The sequence below is a fragment of the Acanthopagrus latus genome, chromosome 17 (genome assembly GCF_904848185.1).
Source record: "Acanthopagrus latus isolate v.2019 chromosome 17, fAcaLat1.1, whole genome shotgun sequence".
Classification (NCBI taxonomy): domain Eukaryota; kingdom Metazoa; phylum Chordata; class Actinopteri; order Spariformes; family Sparidae; genus Acanthopagrus; species Acanthopagrus latus.
Window position 1 is genome coordinate 25,399,197 of NC_051055.1, and position 22,086 is coordinate 25,421,282.

At 37.8% G+C, this 22,086-nt stretch overlaps 1 protein-coding gene across 1 annotated transcript; it reads right to left on the reverse strand.

The window, feature by feature from the left end:
• Positions 1 to 51: 51 nt before the first annotated feature.
• Positions 52 to 20,960, reverse strand: pycard (PYD and CARD domain containing). The gene is made up of 27 exons (XM_037073598.1): positions 20,644 to 20,960; positions 18,640 to 18,684; positions 17,890 to 17,922; positions 16,660 to 16,915; positions 15,155 to 15,207; positions 14,008 to 14,067; positions 13,305 to 13,573; positions 12,305 to 12,392; positions 11,367 to 11,395; positions 10,690 to 11,005; positions 10,354 to 10,397; positions 9,594 to 9,876; positions 8,864 to 8,905; positions 8,607 to 8,650; positions 5,977 to 6,250; positions 5,778 to 5,821; positions 4,906 to 5,191; positions 4,483 to 4,511; positions 3,771 to 4,059; positions 2,656 to 2,699; positions 2,455 to 2,528; positions 2,047 to 2,261; positions 1,679 to 1,929; positions 1,414 to 1,542; positions 1,103 to 1,238; positions 943 to 972; positions 52 to 622 (listed from the first exon to the last, which is right to left on the reverse strand). The coding sequence occupies exons 1-27, from the start codon at positions 20,885 to 20,887 to the stop codon at positions 354 to 356; spliced, it is 3,876 nt and encodes a 1,291-aa protein (XP_036929493.1). The 5' UTR covers positions 20,888 to 20,960; the 3' UTR covers positions 52 to 353.
• Positions 20,961 to 22,086: the final 1,126 nt, after the last annotated feature.

Sequence of the window (22,086 nt, forward strand, 5' to 3'; positions counted from 1 at the left end):
TTTATGAAGCAAGAAAAAATGTGTAATGCAAAAAGTCTTTGTTCAGCAACATTGAGGTAAAATGTTTTATTTAACCTCAGGTCATTTTGTCACATGATATCTGATTTACTATCTGGCCCACAAAACCCCAAAACAATCTTAATAAAATGTTTGAACACCTTTACATTCATTGTACATCATCACAGGATGAAGAAAGTCAAGCTTAAGAACAAATACAGAACAGACCAGATGGATACAGCACCAGGATGATTACTTTCATACATAACAGGCTGTTAAATGATTGTTCTGTTGATGTGTGAAGATGCCAGGCTCAGAGGTTCATGTTCTCCTGATTTAACCTCCTGTCACAGTATTTATGTCTCCTTCCTTTTGAGGTCAGCGACCAGATATGACTCCTTCTCCTCAAGGATTCTGAAGAAGACGTCTTTGGCTGCTTGACCTCCAGCTTTCAGGGGGCCGCTGAAGAGTTTCCTCATCCTCTCCTGAGTGGTCGGGATAGTCCCGATGGTATCATAGTCTTCTTGTTGGATTACACCTTCCCTGAGGAGATTATCCAAGATTGGTCCTGTATTGGACACTCTTGCGATCAGATCACACTGGTGTTTATCCACAAAGTGCTCCACTGAGGACGGAGAGGAGGAGAAACACTTTGATTAGGTTGATGTCAGGCATCACAAACACCTGTCAGGGCTGCAGCAGGGTGTTTTCATTGGTCACAGCAAACACCAACCGGATGAGTAGTCAGTTGTCTTTGAACAGACATTAGCCTGAAAACCTGTTTTCTGTTGATTATTATGTCAGCAGGATTTTATGTACTGAGCACTGCACTGCTCCCGTCTGACAAGAGAGATTGTGAGACTTCACCACCATAAAACATTATTGTACATTATCTGGCACAGAGGCATCAAAAATTTAAGAAATCTGCAAACAAAAAGAAATTACCTTGTTTATGGCCGGTGCTTTGGTATTCATCTGGAAAGAAAAAGACAGATCTAAAGAAAATCCTTTTCTAACAACGGTCATGTGCTTCAACAGTGATGTATGTTTAGCTGAAACAAAGTGGCTGTGTACATCGGCTCTTGTGGTATTATTGAAAATTGACCTTTTCTGATTTCACGGGTCCATACAGACTGACGCTCGTTTTTCTGTGCGAGGCTGAGCGTGAAGTCTGTGTCTGGCTTTTTAATGTAGACTTCGAAGAAATTTGGGAATCTGCTTTCATATCTGAGCTTCAAGTTCTGCAAAAACAAAACAAAAAGAAATAAGTGTGCACTTTGGGACTTGCAGTATGTGATAAAAACCATGTCAGTAAAATAGGATCATTTTGTGATGTGCTGGTGTGAACAATTGTTGTTCAGATGATTCATCCTGAACCAAAGTCCATGCAAAGATCTAAAAAAGTTCAAACCAAACCTCAGGATAAATTTTTGCACCATCCAAATCTGCTGTGAGGATGAAGCGATCACGCATTTTCAGAGACTTCTCTGGATGTGGCTTTTGGATCGCTCTGTATCCAGATGAAAACTGTCTCCTGTTCAGTTCCTGTACAAGAAAAAAAAACAAAGAACAAGGTTACAGTTTTCAACATCATTGTCTGTCTGTATTTTATACAGTTTAAACAGATGTCATTCAGTGTCTTCTTATAATTCCTGTTGGTGACAGTAAGATGTACAATAACCTGTTGTAGTCCAGGATCACACGGGATCAGATAAACATGGAGCGTCAGGAATGCCGTGTCGGTCTTGTAAATCAAAACGTTACAGTTTATTCTCACTGGAACACCGACTTTCATCAGGACCGCTCTTGGAGAAAAAACTGGTTCTGATAACTTGACATGTGACGATGTGACCTCAGCCACTTTTTCCACAACATCTCCACAGTCATCGATGTGTAGGACTGCAAACTTGTCTCTAATTTCAGGGTTGTCATCTGCACAAAATACAAGCACACATGATCAGTGAGGAGGAAAAGATTAAGTTAGATTTTTACACATGCTGTCAGAACTTTTAAGTTTAGAAATATATTATTTTCTTCATGTTCACTAACCTATGCAGATCCAGTGTGGCAGGAACACTTCATCCAGCTTCCCAGCATTGACTGTAATGTCAATAAGGGGACCTGCAAGCATGTATTTCATGCTCTTCATCCTCTCCATAGGTTCCTCCCAAGAGCAAAACTGGTACTTAAAACTGACCTTCTCCTTACAGACCCAGCGCAAACCAGAGACACTGCATTCAAAGTTTCCTGCCTCAGACTGAAGGCTATGTTTGCAAAAAGAGTTGGGGGACAATGCAAGAAATGTACATAAATGTGCCTTATATTTGCATTGATATAACCAGTAACAGCACACAGAAATATTTTAGTTTTCTTTGTGTAATAAATTCCAAGAACCAATCTTAATATTTCCTCTAGTTCCAGTTTACTGTGACACAGTATTTATGATGTTATTTTTACCTGTAAGTTGGAGCCTCATCTGCATCTGTACTGTTCACTTCAGGTTCAAGTTTAGTCCAGTCACTGGAGTCCTGCTGCAGAACAAGTAATTTAAATCAATTTAGAAAATAAGTGGAAACGTCTCATTTTCCAGCATCATGTTAATGAATAAATAAAGAAATTACAAATAAATCAAACAAGTTAATTAATGTAAGAGATTACCAAAGTGCTTCCACAACCCTCGTGCTCCAGTCTCCTTGAAGGCCCTTGTGCAGACACACAGAGAAAGTTACCTGATGATTTTATATATCAATATAACTTTATTTAAAGAAAATCCTATGTTCTCTTGATACAGCACCACAGTATTTTCCTGAAAAGCGCTGCTCTGATATGAGAGCAATATTACATTATATATACTAATGATGTCTGAAACAGGGACATATGGAAACAAAATAAAAAAGTAGTCACATAACTTTGTTAAAGTAAATGTTGATGTTACAGCGCTGCTTTCTACAGTTTGTTGGAGCACACTGACAGACAGAAAGCTCTTCAGCTGCTCAGCTGTTAACTTCTCTGTCTGCAGTCTTTTGTCACGCACATTAATTTTTAAAAAGTCAGATTAGGAACTAGGCCACTTGTATATACACACAGATATGATGGAGAGATCTAAGTTCTCCAGGAGTTTTTGTTACGTGTGTGAGTTTTAAAATGGTGTGAGGCCTATGTTTCACAGGTATGAGACTATGCATTTCCAAAATTAATTTTTTTAAAGCTGTTGGAAGCGTTGTTGTCATTTTAGCTAACTTCTTGTCTATTCTGTTAACAACAGCACCAAGCATGCACTGCACACTCCAGCTGTGTCAGTAGCTCAGGGAATACTGATGACCTGTTAGTGTCGTACATTACACAGAGGCACAAAACATAAAAACCAGAAGGATATGTGTTCATGAAATTCTGCAAATGTTGAGAGGAGTTTGGAACATCCAACACTCTGTATAAGAGTTGTTATCTCTGAGAAAACTTTCATTCATTCTTTTGTATGAGTCAAAATCATCAGATCAGCAACAAAGACTGTTCAACAGTATGTCATGTTTTTTTTACAATGTGTAATTTTCAGCGTAACTGTGCGTCACAATAGAGGCTCACAAGTTGTGAATGTGACACCTTGTAAATTTAGATTGGCTGTTCTTTGTTTCTGTCCTTTCTATCGTTCAACAAATCACACTGTTATTATTGTTGTTACAGAGTTATGGTGTTGACATCACTTGTGCGATTTATTTATAGTTATTATGGTTTTATGGGACATATTATGGTTGTGTGATGTTTCTCTCTCTGACCTTTGAGCCCTGAGCTGGCCTCTGACAACCTTTTCACCAGATCGGTCCTGTTCATGTCCATGAGAACCTCCTTGGTCACCTCCACAGACTGCTGGCCACAGGCCTCCACCAACTGATCCACCAGTCGGTCTGTCCTGTCCTTCCAGTCCACTCTGCGCCATGAGAATTGAGGGAGGCTCTTCTCAAAGTGTGTGAACTGCAGCAACCACTTAAATTTCATGCGCTCCTTGTGACTGAAATTATCAAGTGTTTTTAAGAGAATCTTTTTAACAGCTGCCTTTGTTGCTGCCTGAAACATTCAAAGGAACATTAAGCAAAAGAGTAAATTCTCAAGTGAGTAATTTCTCATTTTTATCAATACCAGTGTTTTAGATGGATAATAAATGTTATAATTATTCTTTTCGGCATGGTCATCTCTTATGTTTGTCTTGGTTTTGTTGTTTTATCATTTACTTATGTAGCAATAAAGCAAAACATGATTTCCCTCATCATTTTACCGTTGAATTGCTTTGAACCTGATCTAACACAACATATGAGCATTTCTATCATAACATTAGTCATGGAGAACATACAAACAAGCAATAATACTGTGAGTACCATCCAATTTAAAACATTTGGTTTGGTTTGGATCATAATTTTCAATGTTTAAGTTCAAAATGTTTTCAACCTGCATCTATTTATTGAAAGCTGTGATGTGTGAATTCGAACTCACTCTCTCAGATGCTGCAGGCCGATGTTTCTCTGAGGAGAAAAGGAATACAAAATGAATGAGTGGACAATAATCTCATTTTACAGTGAGAGACTAGTTAACTTTAACAAGGCTGAGTTATTTTAGAAAGAAACTAAATAAAGTATAAAAATGAAAATAAAGTAGTAATTAAGAGAATTTGCTGCCAAATGACACGTCATTAACACCTTCACAATCTAAAGATCTAAGATTTAATCTCCACACTTCAACCAATACTAAACTCTAAACTACTAAACTCATTAAACTTTAACATTCAGTTTTTGTTGAGTTTGCCCCACATTTATTATTTTCCACATTGGTGGTGACCAGTGGTGGTAGTATGAGTTTGCACTCACATTATTGTGTAACGTCACTTTTTTTTTTTTTTTTTTGTCTTCTTAGTCTTACCTTTGAGTCCTGAGCTGGGCTTTGACAACCTCTGAAGCAGATCAGTCCTGTTCATGTCCATGAAAACCTCCCTGGTTAACTCCACAGACTGTTGGCCGTAGGTCTGAACCATCTGATTCACTATATCTGCTCTGTCTGCTCTGTATTTCAACATCCATAAAATATCTGGTAGGTCCTTCTGGAAGACAGTCAACTGCAGAAATTTCTTGAAATTCTTGAGCTCCTCATCACTCAAATCATTCAGGGTTCCCAAAAGCAGCTCCTTTACAGCTGCTATTGTTGCAACCTGAAATAATCAATACATTCGTGGAGCATATATTTGATACACTGGGATAAACAAATATGTTTCTTGACAGTTTTTTTCATTTATAACAGCTGGAACTGAGGCTACTATCGGACGATCGCCTCTTGCCTGTACAAGTGGTTTGATAGACAGGACTAGCTGGTTAGCTTGCTAACTTTGGTAGACATCTATGCAACACAATAATAGAGACATCTTTGACATAACAACAACACTTTTGTTTCTATACACTCTGTTGATAATGTTGGTTTTCATTTCTTTTATGTTTTAAACTAAAATTCTAGCCATGTCATACACATCGCTTCTTTCAAATACAAAATAAAGTCGTTTCAACTGGATAAACTTTTGAAAATTCTGTTTACTGTTCAAATAAATAAATGATGAAAATTGTACATGCTGATATTTCTTCATCTCACCCTCAGTGGTAAATATATCATTATCAATATTGTTGCATAGAATTTCTGATTAAGTTTGGGTTTCAACTTATTTCAAGTTTAAAATTAGGATGATTTTAACCTTCATCTGTTGGATGAAAACTATGTTGTATGAAGTCAGGTGTGCCGTTACTCACTTTGTGGATCAGTGCAGAGCGATGTTCTTCTGCAGAGTGTTTCACTGAGGAGAGAAGAAGCAGAAAGTCACTCATAACTGATGACTGGTCTAACAGCTTTAAATAAAAAGGAGGAGAAGTGAGGCAAAAATTCACTCATGACTGATAAACATTGCTATCAGTAAATAAAAAATAAAAAGTAACAGTGATTTTAACATACTTTTGTCTTTATTGTCCGACAACCTCTGCACCAGATCAGTCCTCTTCATCTTCTCTAAAATATCCTTGATCATCTCCACAGATTGTCGGCCATGGGACAGCATTAATGTAAACACTGCTTGCTGTCTGTCTCTCCCCACAAGACTCCATGGGATATCTAAATTTCTGTGGAAGTCAGTTTCACGCAGGACCTTAATGAACTCCTTTAGCTCTGTGTCACTCAAATATTTCAGTGTTTTCAAAAGCAGCTCTGTGACAGACTCCATCATTTCCACCTGGTAAAGTCAGAGAAAATGTTCATGAGACAAGTTAATCTCTCAGCAAGGATTATTACAGATTTCTTAGTTTGAATCTCATGAATGTCTGTGTTTAAGAAGTGTGAAAAGGAGGTACATCAGCCATAACACACAAAGTAATAACAAAATACAATACTTGGCCAACTGATCGTTGCAACTGTTTTGCTGATCCTCTACTGACTTCTGAGACTTTTGCCCCAATACCCCAGCACTCTCCATCACTTTGACCTCAGCTTCCCTTTTACTCCATAAAATATGTTTTGTGGTAAGGACAGATCTTAAATCACTACTAACAATGGTGATTTAGATTATAGATTTAGAAAGGGATGTGATCAAAGCTGCATAGCACAACTCTCAAATTCAAGTGCAGTGACGATAATATTGTATGTTTGTTTATCAAAGTGATCATTATTTGTGTCATACATTCCTTTCCTTCCCCAGACAGATCAACTGCAGACAAAAAAAATCTAATTTTATTAGAACAGAACATAAAAAAATATATAGAATCATAGTTGAATCATAGATGCACAATTTTTGGGCCTGATGCTGGCACCAATATAGAAAAATATAAAAAATGTTGGCTCTCTTGCCCTGGAGACAGCTGTATAGAACTGTGTGAGCGAACACAAGTTGAGGCAGGTAGATACCAACTTGCTTATTTTTTAGTTCTCTGATCTTTGTTGTTAGTGAGAAAGCAAACCTGAAAGGACACAGCACTTAGCTGAAAAGAGAACAGTAGTGTGAAATTTAACAATCACTGGTCATGACCCTGAATTTATTGGATCAATACACTTCAAAGGACACTTTTTGCGAGATGTTTATATATGAAAGACTAAATGTCGATCTCTCTGGATGACTGAGAACATTCACAGACATAACACAGACTAAATATAACAATGGTAAAAATAATATCTGGCTTTACTGGAAAGCATACAGTAAAGGTTTAATCAAACCTAACTACCTGTAGCCTCAGGTGGTTTCAGTGCTCTCTTTCATCTCAATAGCTGTCGACTGTCCTCACAACCAGTGTTTGGTAACGTTACTTTTAAAAGTAACTCATTACATTACAAAAATACTGCCATTAGAAAGTATCTTTTTACTTTACTGCACTATCTACTGAGAAAAGTCATGCATAAGAGTACTTCAGATGTATTTACTCTACTATCATTTTGTAGCCTTCTTTACAGCCCACAATCTGTAAATCCACAGCCTTATAATAGAAATGATGCAATATAACATTTACAGCTCTTTATTTTGCTTATAATTTGAAAACAAGACAACATGGGCTCTTATAGCCAGGAATATGAACTTTAAAAATGTAATGAATTAAGCCATAATCTATGAGTGTTGTTTAGAAACAATAAAAGCACAAATACATGTGTATGGGCTTTTGGATTTTTCAAAACACAAATTCACAGCCATTAAATATTAAGACAGTCTAAGGAAAAATCTGTCAATGTAATGTCAGAAAAACTTATACTTATATATGCCCCTTGTTACAACTGACCCTGGTCTCCCCTAGACTGTGGTGGATAAGAAGCATTACAAGAGGAATGTGCAGTTAGCTATGTGGTATTAGCATGCTAACGCTAAATGGCAAATCAGCCATAATTAATTAACAATATGGTTACTGCACGTGCCTTACCTGACTTCACTGGTGATTCACCAATCTCATGCATGTCGTGGTATCACGACTTGCTAATAGTGATCCCCGCTACTGCTTTTGGCATGGTGCAAACATCTGTAACCATCTTGCATTTTTCAGCTTTATTTACAGCAGGCAGTACAGGTATATTGCTTTATGTGATAAGGTAGGAGGAGTACTTTCAGGGTGACAGCAGTTCCAGATTAGGGCTGGGCGCTATCTAATGTTTGGCACCATCAAACCTTTGCCAAATTTACCCACTGTATTCATTATTGCCACCAGCTGATTACAAATACACATTTGTAGGCCTTTCAGGGAGCTGTCAATCGCCGCTATACCGCTTCCCTCCATTGCTGAAGGTTTTCACACCTAAAATAATATCTGTGGCTACCATAGTCTAACGTGTGGCTAAATGAGATTACAGAAATTGTCACTGACATTAAACGTCACCTCACCGAGATTCATTTACTCACTAATCTGTCTTGGAAATTGATTTTTTTTTTTATCACTCATCACCAGACACCAGAGAAAAGCACAAGATGCTCACAGGTTAGCTGGTGGTACCAGAGAGGGTTGTTTGGCATTTTTGCAAGAGAAAATTAACAAACTATCAACTACCAAATGTCGATCAACTGAATGATTAATTGTTTCCGCTTTAGTTCAAAGTCAGAAAAATGTGACATTACTCACTTTACTGATCAGTGCAGGCCAGTGTTCATCCAAAGATTGTTTCTCTGAGAAGAAAAGAAACATAAAAAGCACCCGTGGATGATTGAATTAACATCAGGATTTACTTAAATCTGCTTAAATGTGACCCTACAAATATCAATAAGAGGTTTCTCCTGAGAAACATCATCTTATTTTCATTAAACTCACTAATAATATATGTTATTATTATTATATATAAAATATTATTTAAAGTATCTTAATTCTTATAGGTCACCTACCTCCTTCTGTGGTATTCACACCAAACACTTCAGCTGATGATCCTGAAGATGAAAAACAAATATACTGTGTGTTACCTTCATGTTTTGCATTTGCTCTGACTTTTTCAGTAACAAAAATATCCCCAGGGGAAAAACATTATGGCAAAAGGTACAGCAGCTTTGAATAAACAATCAGCCTAACTTGTTGCAATCACTCTGTCTGTTACCTACACCAAAAGTGTCAAATGCCAGGCTTTGCATGAGGTTCATGGTGATTAATACGGAAGCCAATTTCTGCCACTTAAAGATGCTGCTCCTTCCAGTAGGCCTATGCATGACTTCGGCATTTATAAAATCCTGACAACAGCCTCTTTATGAATTAATTGCTGTCCCCCTGTTTATAGCTAGCTAACATTAACTAGTAAGGATTTTTAAAAATGTTGTAACTGTGTGCACTGTGGTACTTAAACAATTAATACTTCATCCTGATAATACTGAGTCCTAAAAATAATAATAATGTTTCAGTAAATCACAGAGGGAATGAGAAAACACTGTAAAGACTGCCTATCTCAATAGTAGAGATTAAGGGTAATCAAAGATATACGAAAAGGCAGTTCAGCAGATTTACATACCCCAAAACATTTAAATTCTCAAGTAATCTTGAGATTTTACAGGTATTTTTTATTTTTTACATGCACAAGTAAATGCATTTATCTATTATGATAGATTAGTGTGACGGTCTTTATCTTACCTTTGGGTGGTGAGCTGGACTCTGACAGCCTTTGCACCAGATCAATCCTGTTCATGTCTTTGAAAACCTGCTTGATCACCTCCAAAGACTCTTCACCGCATGTCTCGACCATAACTTTCACCCAGTCTTCTTGTCCCCACCAAATTGTTTTACCGAGAATCAGTGGAAGGCTCCTCTTGAAGAATGTGAACTGCAGAAACCACGTAAAGTTCTTCTGCTCCTCATAACTCAGATCATTGAGTGTTTCCAAAAGCAGCTCTTTAACAGCCCCCATCGTCGCAGCCTGGAAGATGTACATGTTCATAGAATAAGAAAACGTTATTTCTTTTAAGACGTGTTTTTCTACAAGATCACCTGAGCTACTGATACATTTGGTAGTCATCTATTTTTCTCAGAGGATGATTTCTATGTCCTGCTACCTTTTAATATCTTTAACCTGAGATCTGTTACTGGTTCTTTTTGCATTTCCAAATGAGCCACCTGATCTCATCATTAGACGTTGAAGTAACTGTAGAAACAGGTTGAAACTTAATGAAGATGCTCTTAAATTTCATGTTTTCCATTTCTTTTAAATTTTTAAACTAGACATTTGATGATAACAACAAAACTGAGTTCAACCTAATCTCAGCTTCAGTTTGTGAGAAACATCAAATGTAAAGTTTGGTTTATTTTATCATCAGTAATGTTGATATGTTTTTAAAACCTGCATTCTTTTTGAATAAAAGCTGGACTTTGCACAGTCAGACATAACATTACTCACTTTGTGGATCAGTGCAGACATGTGTCTATCCATGGAGAAATTTTCTGAGAAAGAAAAAAAAATTAAAAACAACTGATTGGTAGTTCTGCTTTGTAAAAAAAAATTTCAATACAAAGAGCTCAAACCATAGAAGCTACGTATCACTTAACCAATATAGTTCACCCAACATTTTTAATACTTCACATTAATCATAAAATGTATTTTGTTTCTTTTCTTTACACCATAACCCTTGTAATTCAAAATATAAAGAGAAGAAAACCATCACTTCTAAACTTATGATACAAATACTAAGGACCATTTTCATGATTTTAACATGTCTTGTCTTTATTGTCTTACGTTTGGGTCTAAAGCTGCTGTCTGACAACTGCTGCACCAGGTCAGTCCTCTCCATCTCATTTAGAACCTCCTTGGTCTTCTCCACAGTTTGTTGGCTGTAGGCCTGCATCATACAAAGCACTATGGTCTTCATATCTGTTGTTCCAAGCATTATCAGTGGGTTTCTCTCTGCTGCTGCCCGGAACGACAGTAAGGATCCGTACCGTTCGTGGAAGGAAAGTGGAGCCAGTATATCCTGAAACTTCTTAAGCTCTGCATCACTCAAATATTTCAGCGTTTCCAAAAGCTGCTCGACAACAGACTCCATCGTTTCCACCTGTCAAATTGAAAGTAACTGTTGTGAGATTCTAAGCATGGATGATTACAGATTATTCTTTTTCTAATCTCATCAGTGTCTGTGTTTTAGAAATGTGGCTGTGGTTTTTTTTAGATAAAGATTTAGATATAACACATATTCTTAACATTATTTTAAAATAAAATTCATGCTGCTGACCTCATGTGCCCATTACACCTAATCAGTTTCAGTTCTGTGAGTAAATAAGTTATGAGTAGTTATTATTATTATCAAAGATTCATGTTTATATCATCAGGTATAATACTGAAGATGAAAATGTTTGATCTTCATCCAGTGGATAAAAGCTGCACTGTGTGTGGTCTGTGTGATGTGGCATACTCACTCTCTGGATCAGTGAAGGCCGGTGTTTCTCTAAGGAGAGATGAAATTAAAAAACACATATTAGTAATCACACATCAGATCTTGATAACGAAGAATTCAAGTTGAAAATCTTTACCAATGTTCACTGTATAAACTGTTCAGAACAAAGTCAAACCAAATTCATCCATCCAATGAGGGCTAGATTTAAAATCACGCCGAAAATCAAAGTAAAAAATGTGCATGAATTTTATCATGGCAACTCATAATGTGACTCAGTGTGTAAGGCCCCTTCATGCCTGTTTGTGAGCTCCTGGAAAGTCTGCAGCAGTACTTGGTAGCATTGGGTGCACCCATACAAAATTTCCCTCAGGTGCTCAATTGTATTTAGGTCAGGCAAACAAGAGGGCCAATCAATGACATCAATGCCTTCATCATCCAGGTACTGCCTACACACTCTGGCCATTGTCCTGCACCAGGAGGAACAAGGGCCCACTGCATTAGTGTAAGATCTGACAATTTAATCCTGGTACATAACAGCAGTCAGGGTACCGCTGGCTATGACATGGAGGTCTGTGCAACCCTCCAAAGATATGCCTCCTCAGAGCATCACTGACCCACTGCAAAACCAGTCATGCTGGATGATGTTATAGGCAGCATAATGTTCAATACAGCCTCTCCAGACTGTTCATGCCTGTCAAATGTACTCAGTGTGAACCTGCTCTAATCTGTGAAGAGCATGGGGTGCCAATGGCGGACCTGGCAAGCTGGTCCTCATGCCACCTTTATGGAGTATGAAGGCCACTAGTGGGACCTGTGCTCACAGCCCAGCGACATGCAGCTCGATTGGCATTCACAAGAGAACACCAGAATTGGCAGGTCTGCCGTTGTACAACAACATTTTCAACTTGAATAAGTTGTTTACGAAGATCTGATGTGTGATTTCTGTCTTCTCTGCTTTACCTTCAGTGTCTGTCAGTCTCTGCACCAGATCAGTCCTGTCCTCTCTACCAGCTGAGTCAAATGACACCAAAGTTGACATTGTTTCTACCTGGAAAATTAAAAGGACATATCATCATATCAGTTTATGCAGCACAGGGTGTGATTGTATTATATAAATACCAGAGTTACTGACATTTGGCTTTTCTTATGTATCATCAAGATTACACACTGTGATTACATATTTAAAACATTACACAATATTTGTTCTGCTGAGGCAGGATGGGTCACTGAAAGCTTTAAAATGTAAATACTGTTGTAGGTGTTCATCTCTCCAGTAGAGTCCCAGACAGTTTGTAGTAATATTTTTTTATATGTTGGAGCGTTTTCAGTTAATCAGCCCATGAACCTTTGCAAAAGGCCACAAGTCATTTTATTTTGCTCTGACAAATACTGAAACTGTAAACACAAGTGGTCATCTTGAAAGTAAGACTTGACAAAAGTTAGTTGTGTTCCATTAAGGCAAACCCAGTTCATGAGGCTGCCTTCTCAAAACTAAAAAGGTAAAAGCAAATATTAGTAAATGCTGCATTATGACTGTCCCACAACAACTCCTCAGAAGTCTGTTCTGGGTGTCACGTTTTACTGTGAGCTGGCTTCAATGACACAGACTTCATAGCACAATCTGATGCAGAGGAAACCAAACAACACTGGCGACTTAAAGCTCACATGTCATTCACAAGCTACAACATCTGCCTATCCAAGAACCCTTCAATCAGAGTAAATAATGCTCTATCAGGCAGACTTCTATTTTAAGTTAGTTTATGGAAAATGAGATCGATGTGAGTTTTCCTTTAGTATCAAGACACAAAAAAGCTTCATCAGGAAGTGTTTGTGTTATATTGCAATGTTGATGCCAAAACAATTTATTGTGCCATTTTTAAACTTAACTTCACTTCAAATTTGATCTTCAGTTGTATACACCATGAGCCCCTAAAACAGTGATTATATGAGAGAAACTCACTTCAGCATCCATGCTCTTGAGGTCTTGTATCAGTAGTGGCTGATTTTCAATCAGGATTTCATAGAAGATATCTTTTCCTAGAACTCCACTGGATTTCAGTGGCCCACTGATGAGCTCCCTCATCTTCTCCTCAGCAGTGGGCAGAGTCTTGATTTCATCATAACTCTCTTGCTGGATGACATTTCGGCAGAGGAGCTCATCCAAAATGGGTTCAACATCGCTTACTCTCTTGATCAGCTCAGACTGATGTTTATCCACAAAGTGTTCACCTGAGGAAAAAAGGTAAAAAATATTCTACAATGACTGATTGGATTTGAGGAGAACATTAAGTCATTTAATATACAGGTTTCATTACAAGAGGCTATAACTTCTACTTTCTATATCCAAGTGAGACCGGACCATTTAAAAGATTTTGTGTACGTGATTTAGTCTAATTGTGTGAGTATTGCATTCACTGGCTTATCTTTAACTGTATGTGGAAAAGCATCTTTATTTCAGTTCAGTAATACTACGCAGCATTTATCTGCGGCCACCATTCCTTTCAGGAACCTGAAATATTTTTAGAACAAACTCACGTTCAGCCTGTTTTAAATTTCAAGTAAATTAAGAAGTAAGTTTATCGTCAGATTTTGGGTTTCCAGACATTCTGATCAGTGACTGACAGACAGAGTAGAAAGCATTTACAGAGGAGACGTCATACTACCTGTACACCTACTGTCTGACTTGGTATCTACACCAGGTGCTACAGTTGAGGGTCCTGCCGCTGAAACAAAATTAGGGAAAATTAAAACTGTTTTAAAATGGATACAATGGATTTAAGATGAAACTTGACTGACTGAACTTGGAAATAAGTTTTGCAGTCAAATTCTCTGTTTAGATTTGGCTTGTTGTCAACAACCTCAGTGAGTAACACACATTTAGTGAGTTAACTGAATATATATACTACCTGTGCACCTACCTTCTGCCATTACATCAGTCACTGCCGCTGCTGAGGATCAGGCAGCTGCAAAGAATTTAAGAAAAAATGTAGACTTTAACATAATGTGTTGTTCTGTATTTTTCGCATACCTCTGTCATCTCGTATGCACATAAATGAGTCAAAATAACACAAATATTTCACTAAAAGTGATATTAAAGAGAAAGACAGAAAATCCACACAGTTGAGAAGCTTAAACAAGAGAATATTTGGCACTGCTGCTGGTTATTATAGTAGTTATTTATTAATTAATTAATTAATTAATTAATTAAAAGCCCAGGAAGAAGAAAAAAAACTAAAAACACATAGAGAGTCTCCTGGGAACCTTCAATAGACAGTACAACACTCTGCTGCTGCTACTTTGTCATCAATGCTAGGCTAATTAAGATAGCATGGCCGCTATTCTCTCTCTCTCTCTCTCTCTCTCTCTCTCTCTCTCACACACACACACACACACACACACACACACCCTATTCAAGTTAATTATCGTCTTCCTAAATACAATAACGACTCAACCGTCGTGTTAAACCACTTTAGAAAACTAGCTAACCGTTAGCTCGCACCGTCGGTTGGAAACAAAAACGTTAGCAAAGTATAAGTCTAGCCAATTAAAAAAAAAAACAACAACAAAAAAAACCCGTCTCATTAGTGTCAGACTGCTGTGAGGGGAAGTAGAGCCCTGATAGTCAAAGTAATAAAACTCAGGCTAATGTTATGATTAGTTACCTTATAATAAGTTCAGTTGTTCGTCCAGTTTTGTTAAACTAAAGAAAACCGTTCAACGTTTCATTTAAAAAACAGTTTAACCGTTGAAGCAGCTCTGTTCTCCGGTGTTAACGACAAGTCTTCAAGCCGGACTCGAAGTAAAACCCACCTGGTGTCTTTTTCTCTTCCTCCGTCTGTATGTCGGTATCTGGTTCAGTATCTCTGAATATTTGAAAACGCAGTAAGTTTAAAATCCACTCTTCTACCTTTAGCTCGTTCAGCAGCCTGAAGAGGAAGATGAACTTGTCTCTTCCTGTCTGAGGTGATCAGTTGACAGTTATGTGTCATCCTCTCACCGAACCAACGCCCGTTCTACTGGATATGGTCAAACCTGTCTAAACACAGTCCACTTAATACAGAATATTATTAATAATGGCGCAGCTCATCCAAATCAGTTCAGCAGAGTATCTGATCTTAAAGACATGGATCCTGCCAAAACACTAAGACTAAAATCAAAATCCCCCCCTGGGGATTAATAAGGTGTTCTGATTCTGATTTAAATAGAAAACTGAACATCGTCTTATTAATTCAACTCTCATGATGTGCGAAATGTTACGTACACAAAGCAACTTTATGACAACCTCAGATATTTTCAGTGTTGTTTGTAATAATAACACTGTTTTGTAAATCCCTGAAATATATGAAATCTGACAATGAACTCCAAAACAACCCTGACTGTTTACCTTGAATTCACACTGAAGACCATCTATGTATTTAATTATCTTTTATATAAATATTCTCTTAATTTGTTTTCTCACACTCTGCACATGTCTAGTTGTATTCTGTTTTTATACAATTGTTGAAGCGCCTTGTTTTGTAATTATCTTGTTAAATTTTTTTTTAAATGTTTTATACTACTGAAACAGAATATATATCTTTTTCATTCAGGCTGTGTTTGTATTCACTCCTCAAACACCTGAAGTCCAGTTTCAAACAATATAAAAGAAAAATGCACCTTTTCATTACAGGCGTATCAAACAGATCTGCTGTCTCTGGAACCTTAGACACTTGTGGTTAAAAGTGGTGAGATTATCAAATTAAGAAAAGAGCACACATGATTTCTACTTTATGACACTATACCTGGTGCATATACAATTTTTAAAGACACTTGCTCAAAATTAAAAAGCCTCACATTTTATTTCAAATTTGAAAAGTAGACAACATTTTGAACAACCAACCAAAAGTAAACTTTTTTTTCTCGGGCAGCATAAAAGTAATTAAACAAGATAAAAACAATCTTTTTTTGCATAACTGGCATCATGAAAGTGGCTAAAAACACTAATTTCATTTGTTACTTTGATAAAAAAAAAAACATGACAGTTTTGGTGAGATGCTTCAGTCGTCTCTGACATAATTAATTACATGTTCTCATTCTGGTTTTAAACCTTACTCATTAATATGAAGTAGTTTAATGAGCATCACCTATATACATTTTAGCTAATTTAACAGTAAAATTAAGGGGCCCAGCTCAGTGGAAAAATTTACAATTTTTGTAAAGAAAACCCCCACAATCACAGCATTAACATAACGTGTGACATTGTTATGTTTAAAGACATGTTGTGTTCAGGTAGAATGTATATTTGGTCCAAAAATCCATTCCCTCACCATATTCACTCATTTTTCTTGAGGTCATCAATGAGCCGTTTCTGCTTTTCCTCAAGGATTTCGTAGAAGATGTCTTTGCAGGCTCGAGCAACATTCAGGGACTTGTAGATCTCCCTCATCTGCTCCTGAGGGGGTTCCATAACTCTGATTTTATCATAAGTCTCCTGGTCGATGACTTTCTTGGTGAGGAGCTGATCCAAGATTTGTGGAATGGTATTCACCCTCTGGATCAGGTCTTCTCTGTACCTATCCACAAAGTGCTCTCCTGAGGAAAGAGGGAAAATGTGACTGCCTGGATTTGAAGATATAACGAAGCCAAGTTACTCCTGGCTCCAAAGCACAGGTGACTGAAATAAATCAAAAGTGAATTGCAGTGTATGGGTGTCAAATAAAACAGAAACATGTCTCATACAGCAGTAATGAAGAGGAACAGTGACCCATCAAGTGTTCATTATAACGCTTTAGGAAAAACCAACGCATTTATTTTTAATTAACGGGTTTTGGATTTTAACTACATCTGCAAGAATAAGGTCTACATTTTACATATTTTCTAAATGACATTTTACAAAGCTCTGATGACATCTGGGGAAAAACACTTGCTGGGTTTCCGGCTAAGAATGAGATGAGAAGACAGATACGACCAGAATATCTCTAGAAAATATATATTAATTTAGGAGAAGCTAGATTAAGCTAGGAGACAGCTTGAAAAGTTAACAAGAACACTGGAAACATGGGACGACAAGTAGCCTGTCCGAAGGTTCAGCTTTTTGATGTGATCAAACAAACGTGATATAACGTGTTAATTTGTGGGTTTTAGGACGGTCGGCCATCTGTCAGTGTCGGGGACGTTGGTGAGCAGCGGCACCACTGGCCCAACTCTAACTCTTATCACTGGCTTTTCAGAAGTGGCAATAGTAGCAAGAGTGGTGTGAAACTGACATCAATTTGACATGTGAGGGCCGTTAGAGGTGCTGGTAGCCCGATTTCTTTGACACTGCACAGAGACATTCTGGCTGTTTCCCCTTGCCTCAAGTCTTTATGCTAAGCTAACTGTCTCCTCTTCTTCTCATCTAACTGTAGGTAAGAAAGAAAAAAGTAAATTTCCCCAAATTGTCAAAATCTAAATTCAGTAATACCACGCAGCACATATCAGCAGCCACTGTTTCTCTCATTAAAACTGAGCCTGTACTATGTTTAGAAACACAGTTAGGCTTGACATATTTCTACCGGTGAACTTACCGTCTGCCTTGGGAGTCACACTGTCTGTTCCAGCTGACACAAAAAGAGGAAAAATAAAACTGCTTAACAAAGGACTTGACTTAGACTACAGTTTATCTTTTAATAGACACAGCAAACGAAATACTTAAAAAAAAAAAAAAAAAGATGGCTATTATGGATACAGCTCTGGCTGCACTTCAACTTTCACTGATAATACTTGTGATATTCTATTTCATATTTGTAACCAAATAGTAACAATAACACCCTGTCAAAATGCCCATTTGTTCCTACCGCAGATGTAAATCAATTTATGGGCCTATTGTTATTAAAGGCCAAAGAAAAATGTAAAATCATGCTTCTGTTTCGGACCATTTTCAGCTGTAAATTTTGCACAGTATTCTGAACTTAAAGGCAGCCTGATGGTGTTTGTGACATTGACTCAAAATAAACTAAAGTAGTGAGAAGAATCATGTCACTGAATGGGCTGCAAACCATAAAATCTGTCCTCAATATGCCGTTTTGTAGTTTAAACATTTTATGTTTAGGTATTTCTTTGTTATTGTTGTATTGACACTAAATCTGTTGCACCTTCTTGTGCTGACAGTTTTTCTGGTGGAAATAAAACATTTTTTCTTCTATTCTATTCTGGAAAGATCAATTATTTGGAGAGAGATGAAGCTTAATGTGAAATTCAGCAACAATGTAACTCGTTACAGCTAATTTGTATCCGTAATGTCTTGTGGTAAAAACAAAACAAACAATACAACTCACATTTACTGGAACCAGCTTTTGAGGTCAGTTCCTTCGTCTCTGCAACTGCAAAAATAGGAAGACAGCGTCAGATTGTGATTGAAAAAAATAGCAGATTCTGCAGGTCCTGAAAAACAGAATTAACTTAACATTTTTACACTTCTGGTTCCCTCATGTCAAAGTCAGTGTTTTTTTCAGATTTTGTTCTATGATATAAAATATGTCAGTAAATGTCGTTCATGTGACGACCTGAACGTCAGAGAACCATACTGGACTTTACACAGTGAAGCTCTTCAGCCTAATTGAAGAAGTGAATCTGTGATGTTTCCTCCAGTGGATTACTGGATACAGTACTTGTACTTTCTTCTTTAGTTTTCTCTTAACTGCATCTTTAAACTACCTCTGTGTTCGATTGTATTGTGAAGTGACTCTAGTGGGGGGACCTGTCCCATCCTGTTCAACCAGTAATCCAGTTACGTACACCTGTCCTACGCAGGTCTGAGTCAGACACACCAAGTGAGTATCTTCCAAATGGGGTCGCAACGGTATGAAATCTTCACGTTACAATTTCTGTCTCAGAAAATATCACAGTTGCGCAGCATTACGCAGTTGTTGACTAAGGCAGTAAAAAATTGTGGAAAAAAAGTAGTATAAAGACTCTAGAGGAAGTTGCATGTAATCTGATAAATGACCTCCGGTGATGTCACACGCTGGATACAGTAAGTTGCATTGTGGGTAATGTAGGCACCAGTTTTGAAAGGCGATGTGTGGAATGAAAAAGGCGATATCTCTTCTTCCACTGTCGACTTTAATGTTTTGATTTCACACTATCCACGATGAGTCCCACTGTGTTATAGGGCTGGGCAGTATACATATTATATATTGTTACTGGATATCCTTAAATCATAATATGGTGTAAGTGTTGTCTCTACCTGATTTTGAGGCTGCTTTACAGTAAAGAGATGTAATTTTCTGAACTTACCAAACTGCTCTAATTGTATTAATACTTAGATTAACACTTAATACTTTTACCCACATTACTGATGATTAATTATCAGAAATCTCATTGTGTTAGTATTTTGTTAAAGTACTAATAGTCATCCGTACAATATTGTTACCATATCAAAGTGGGGCCTATTTTATCATTGCTTTAATGTTTGAGTTTGTCACCCTGCCCACCAACTGCCTACATTACCCACAGTGCAACGGTGTTTCCTGTGCATAGGCTCCACTTGTTGATGACGACAACAACAATCCCGGCCAAGTCAGTGAACTGTAGATTTAAAACTCCCTCAACCTACAGCAGTAAGGCAAGTATGGCACCAGCCATACAGTTATTCATTCACCTTTATTGGACCGGTTTATGACCACACCCCTCCACCTGTCAGTGCAGATACAGTTCAAGTCTCAGCCTGTGGTAAACACTGATCCACTGAGTGACATCGCTGGAGGCACTTTGCAGATTATACGTACAGCTTCCTCTGTTTCATTTCATTTATGTTTCAGTTTCATTTATGCAAAATCATTCCACAAGACCTGTGAACACACCTTAAATGTGTACAAACTGTTGGAGCTGCCCTTTAGGGGTGAACAGCCTCCAGAGGAAACAACAGGGGGCGCTCTTGACTCACAGATGGAAGGGATCTGAACTAATGCCAACTACATAAACTACATAAAAGGACTTTTTTTGTTTCTTTCTCACAGTACTATAGTGTCAGTGATCTGTTCTGTATTAAACAGACCTCAGAAAACATACAGTCTGTCAGCTGACTGCAGGTCAGAGGACTTCACCACATGGCTACTCCAAAGTGAAAGTAAAAAAAAAGGAAGCGGTCTAGTTCAAATGACTTTTTCACTCTGATTTTCCAACTTCATTAATGTCTACACATACTGGAATGCCTTTACGATTTACACGGTCAAGTGTCGCTTATTTATTTATATTTTTTTGTTTGTTTGTTTTGTTTTTTCGAGAAAACCTGCACGATGCATGAAGTTTCTGTACAAGTACAGCAGAGAGTCACTTACCGAGGGCGTCTGCTTTTTTCTTGCAGCCAATATCATTCAGCAGCTCAATAACCACTTTGAGAGCTTCGTCACTAAAGGTTGTGTCTATAACCCGTGTGACATCCAGGAAGTTTTTTCCCTCCACACTGCTGGTTGGGACCCCCTTCTCAGCTATCAGCGCATCCTTGAACTCCTCCAATTCCCCCGCGGTCAGGTCCTTCAGACAGTTCTTTATCGCCGTTCTGATGGTTGGGGGAGCCATCATCACTCAGAGATCTCAGCCCGCCGTCCTCGTTAATGTAAAGTCCTTTTTTTCTGCCTCACGAAGCCTCCTCCCTCTGAGTGGAAACAAATCGAGGGCGTCATATCACATCATCAGGCGCAGTGAAGGTATTAAAGGCGCCAAACAGGAAACAACCAGCTGACACATGCCTGGGACCAGCTGTGCTCCATGTTTCACCCGAACAGTATCAGGATATAAACTCTGCACTCTGTTCATCCCACTTGCATGAGTTTTAATAACATCACTCAGCAAAAACACATTCAAAATATGTCTTTTCTACGGAGCCCCAGACATGACATGGTCAGAAAAAAAAAAATTAATTGTGGCCACAATATAGCTATAATGTGCGCACGAAATACTAATCGAGCGCACCTTCTCTAGAACCTACAACAGCCTACGTGATGTCCTTTGTCTTTTCTTATTCTGTTCTAGTCAACATCTTATTATTCCGCAATCAGGCAGTTATTTAATTAGGCCTATAATATAGTGAACTTTTAATCTTCTGTGAATTTATTGAAGGACAAATGTCCAGAGAAAACTACAGACACCTTCAGTAGTTCAGTCAAAGCAACAACAACCTGCTAATCAATACAAACTAGATTCTGATCACTGATGCTGAGGCTTCAGGTTCCCTTGGCAACGTGATACTTACAGTGAGCGCTACTGTAACTGCACTGCTGCGTTCGGTGGTATCATTAAACGCTGTATGTATGTATGTATTCCCTCAGCTGAGAGTCTGACACACATGATGCTACTTTCAAAGGAGATGGTCAGTGAAAGGCACTGCATAAATGCGGGATAACAAGATATTGACGAGAACAGAATAAGAAAAGACGCTCACCTTAAGGACATCACGTAGACTGTTGCAGTTTGTAGAGAAGGTGCGCTCGATTTGCTTACCCAGCTGTCCAGGAATGATATTAATATTATTAATTTGTATTTCGTGCACACATAATACCGACTTCGTCGCCACAAATCAGTATTTCTATACACTCAGCACATGTCTAGTTGTATTCTTTTTTTCATACAATTGTTCAAGCGCCTTGTTTGTAATTAATTAATTAATACAATTCAATTTAGGCATTGAGATGTTTTATACTACTGAAACAGAGTATATATATTTTCATTCAGGCTGTGTTTGTATTCACTCTTCAAACAACCTGAAGTCCAGTTTCAAACAA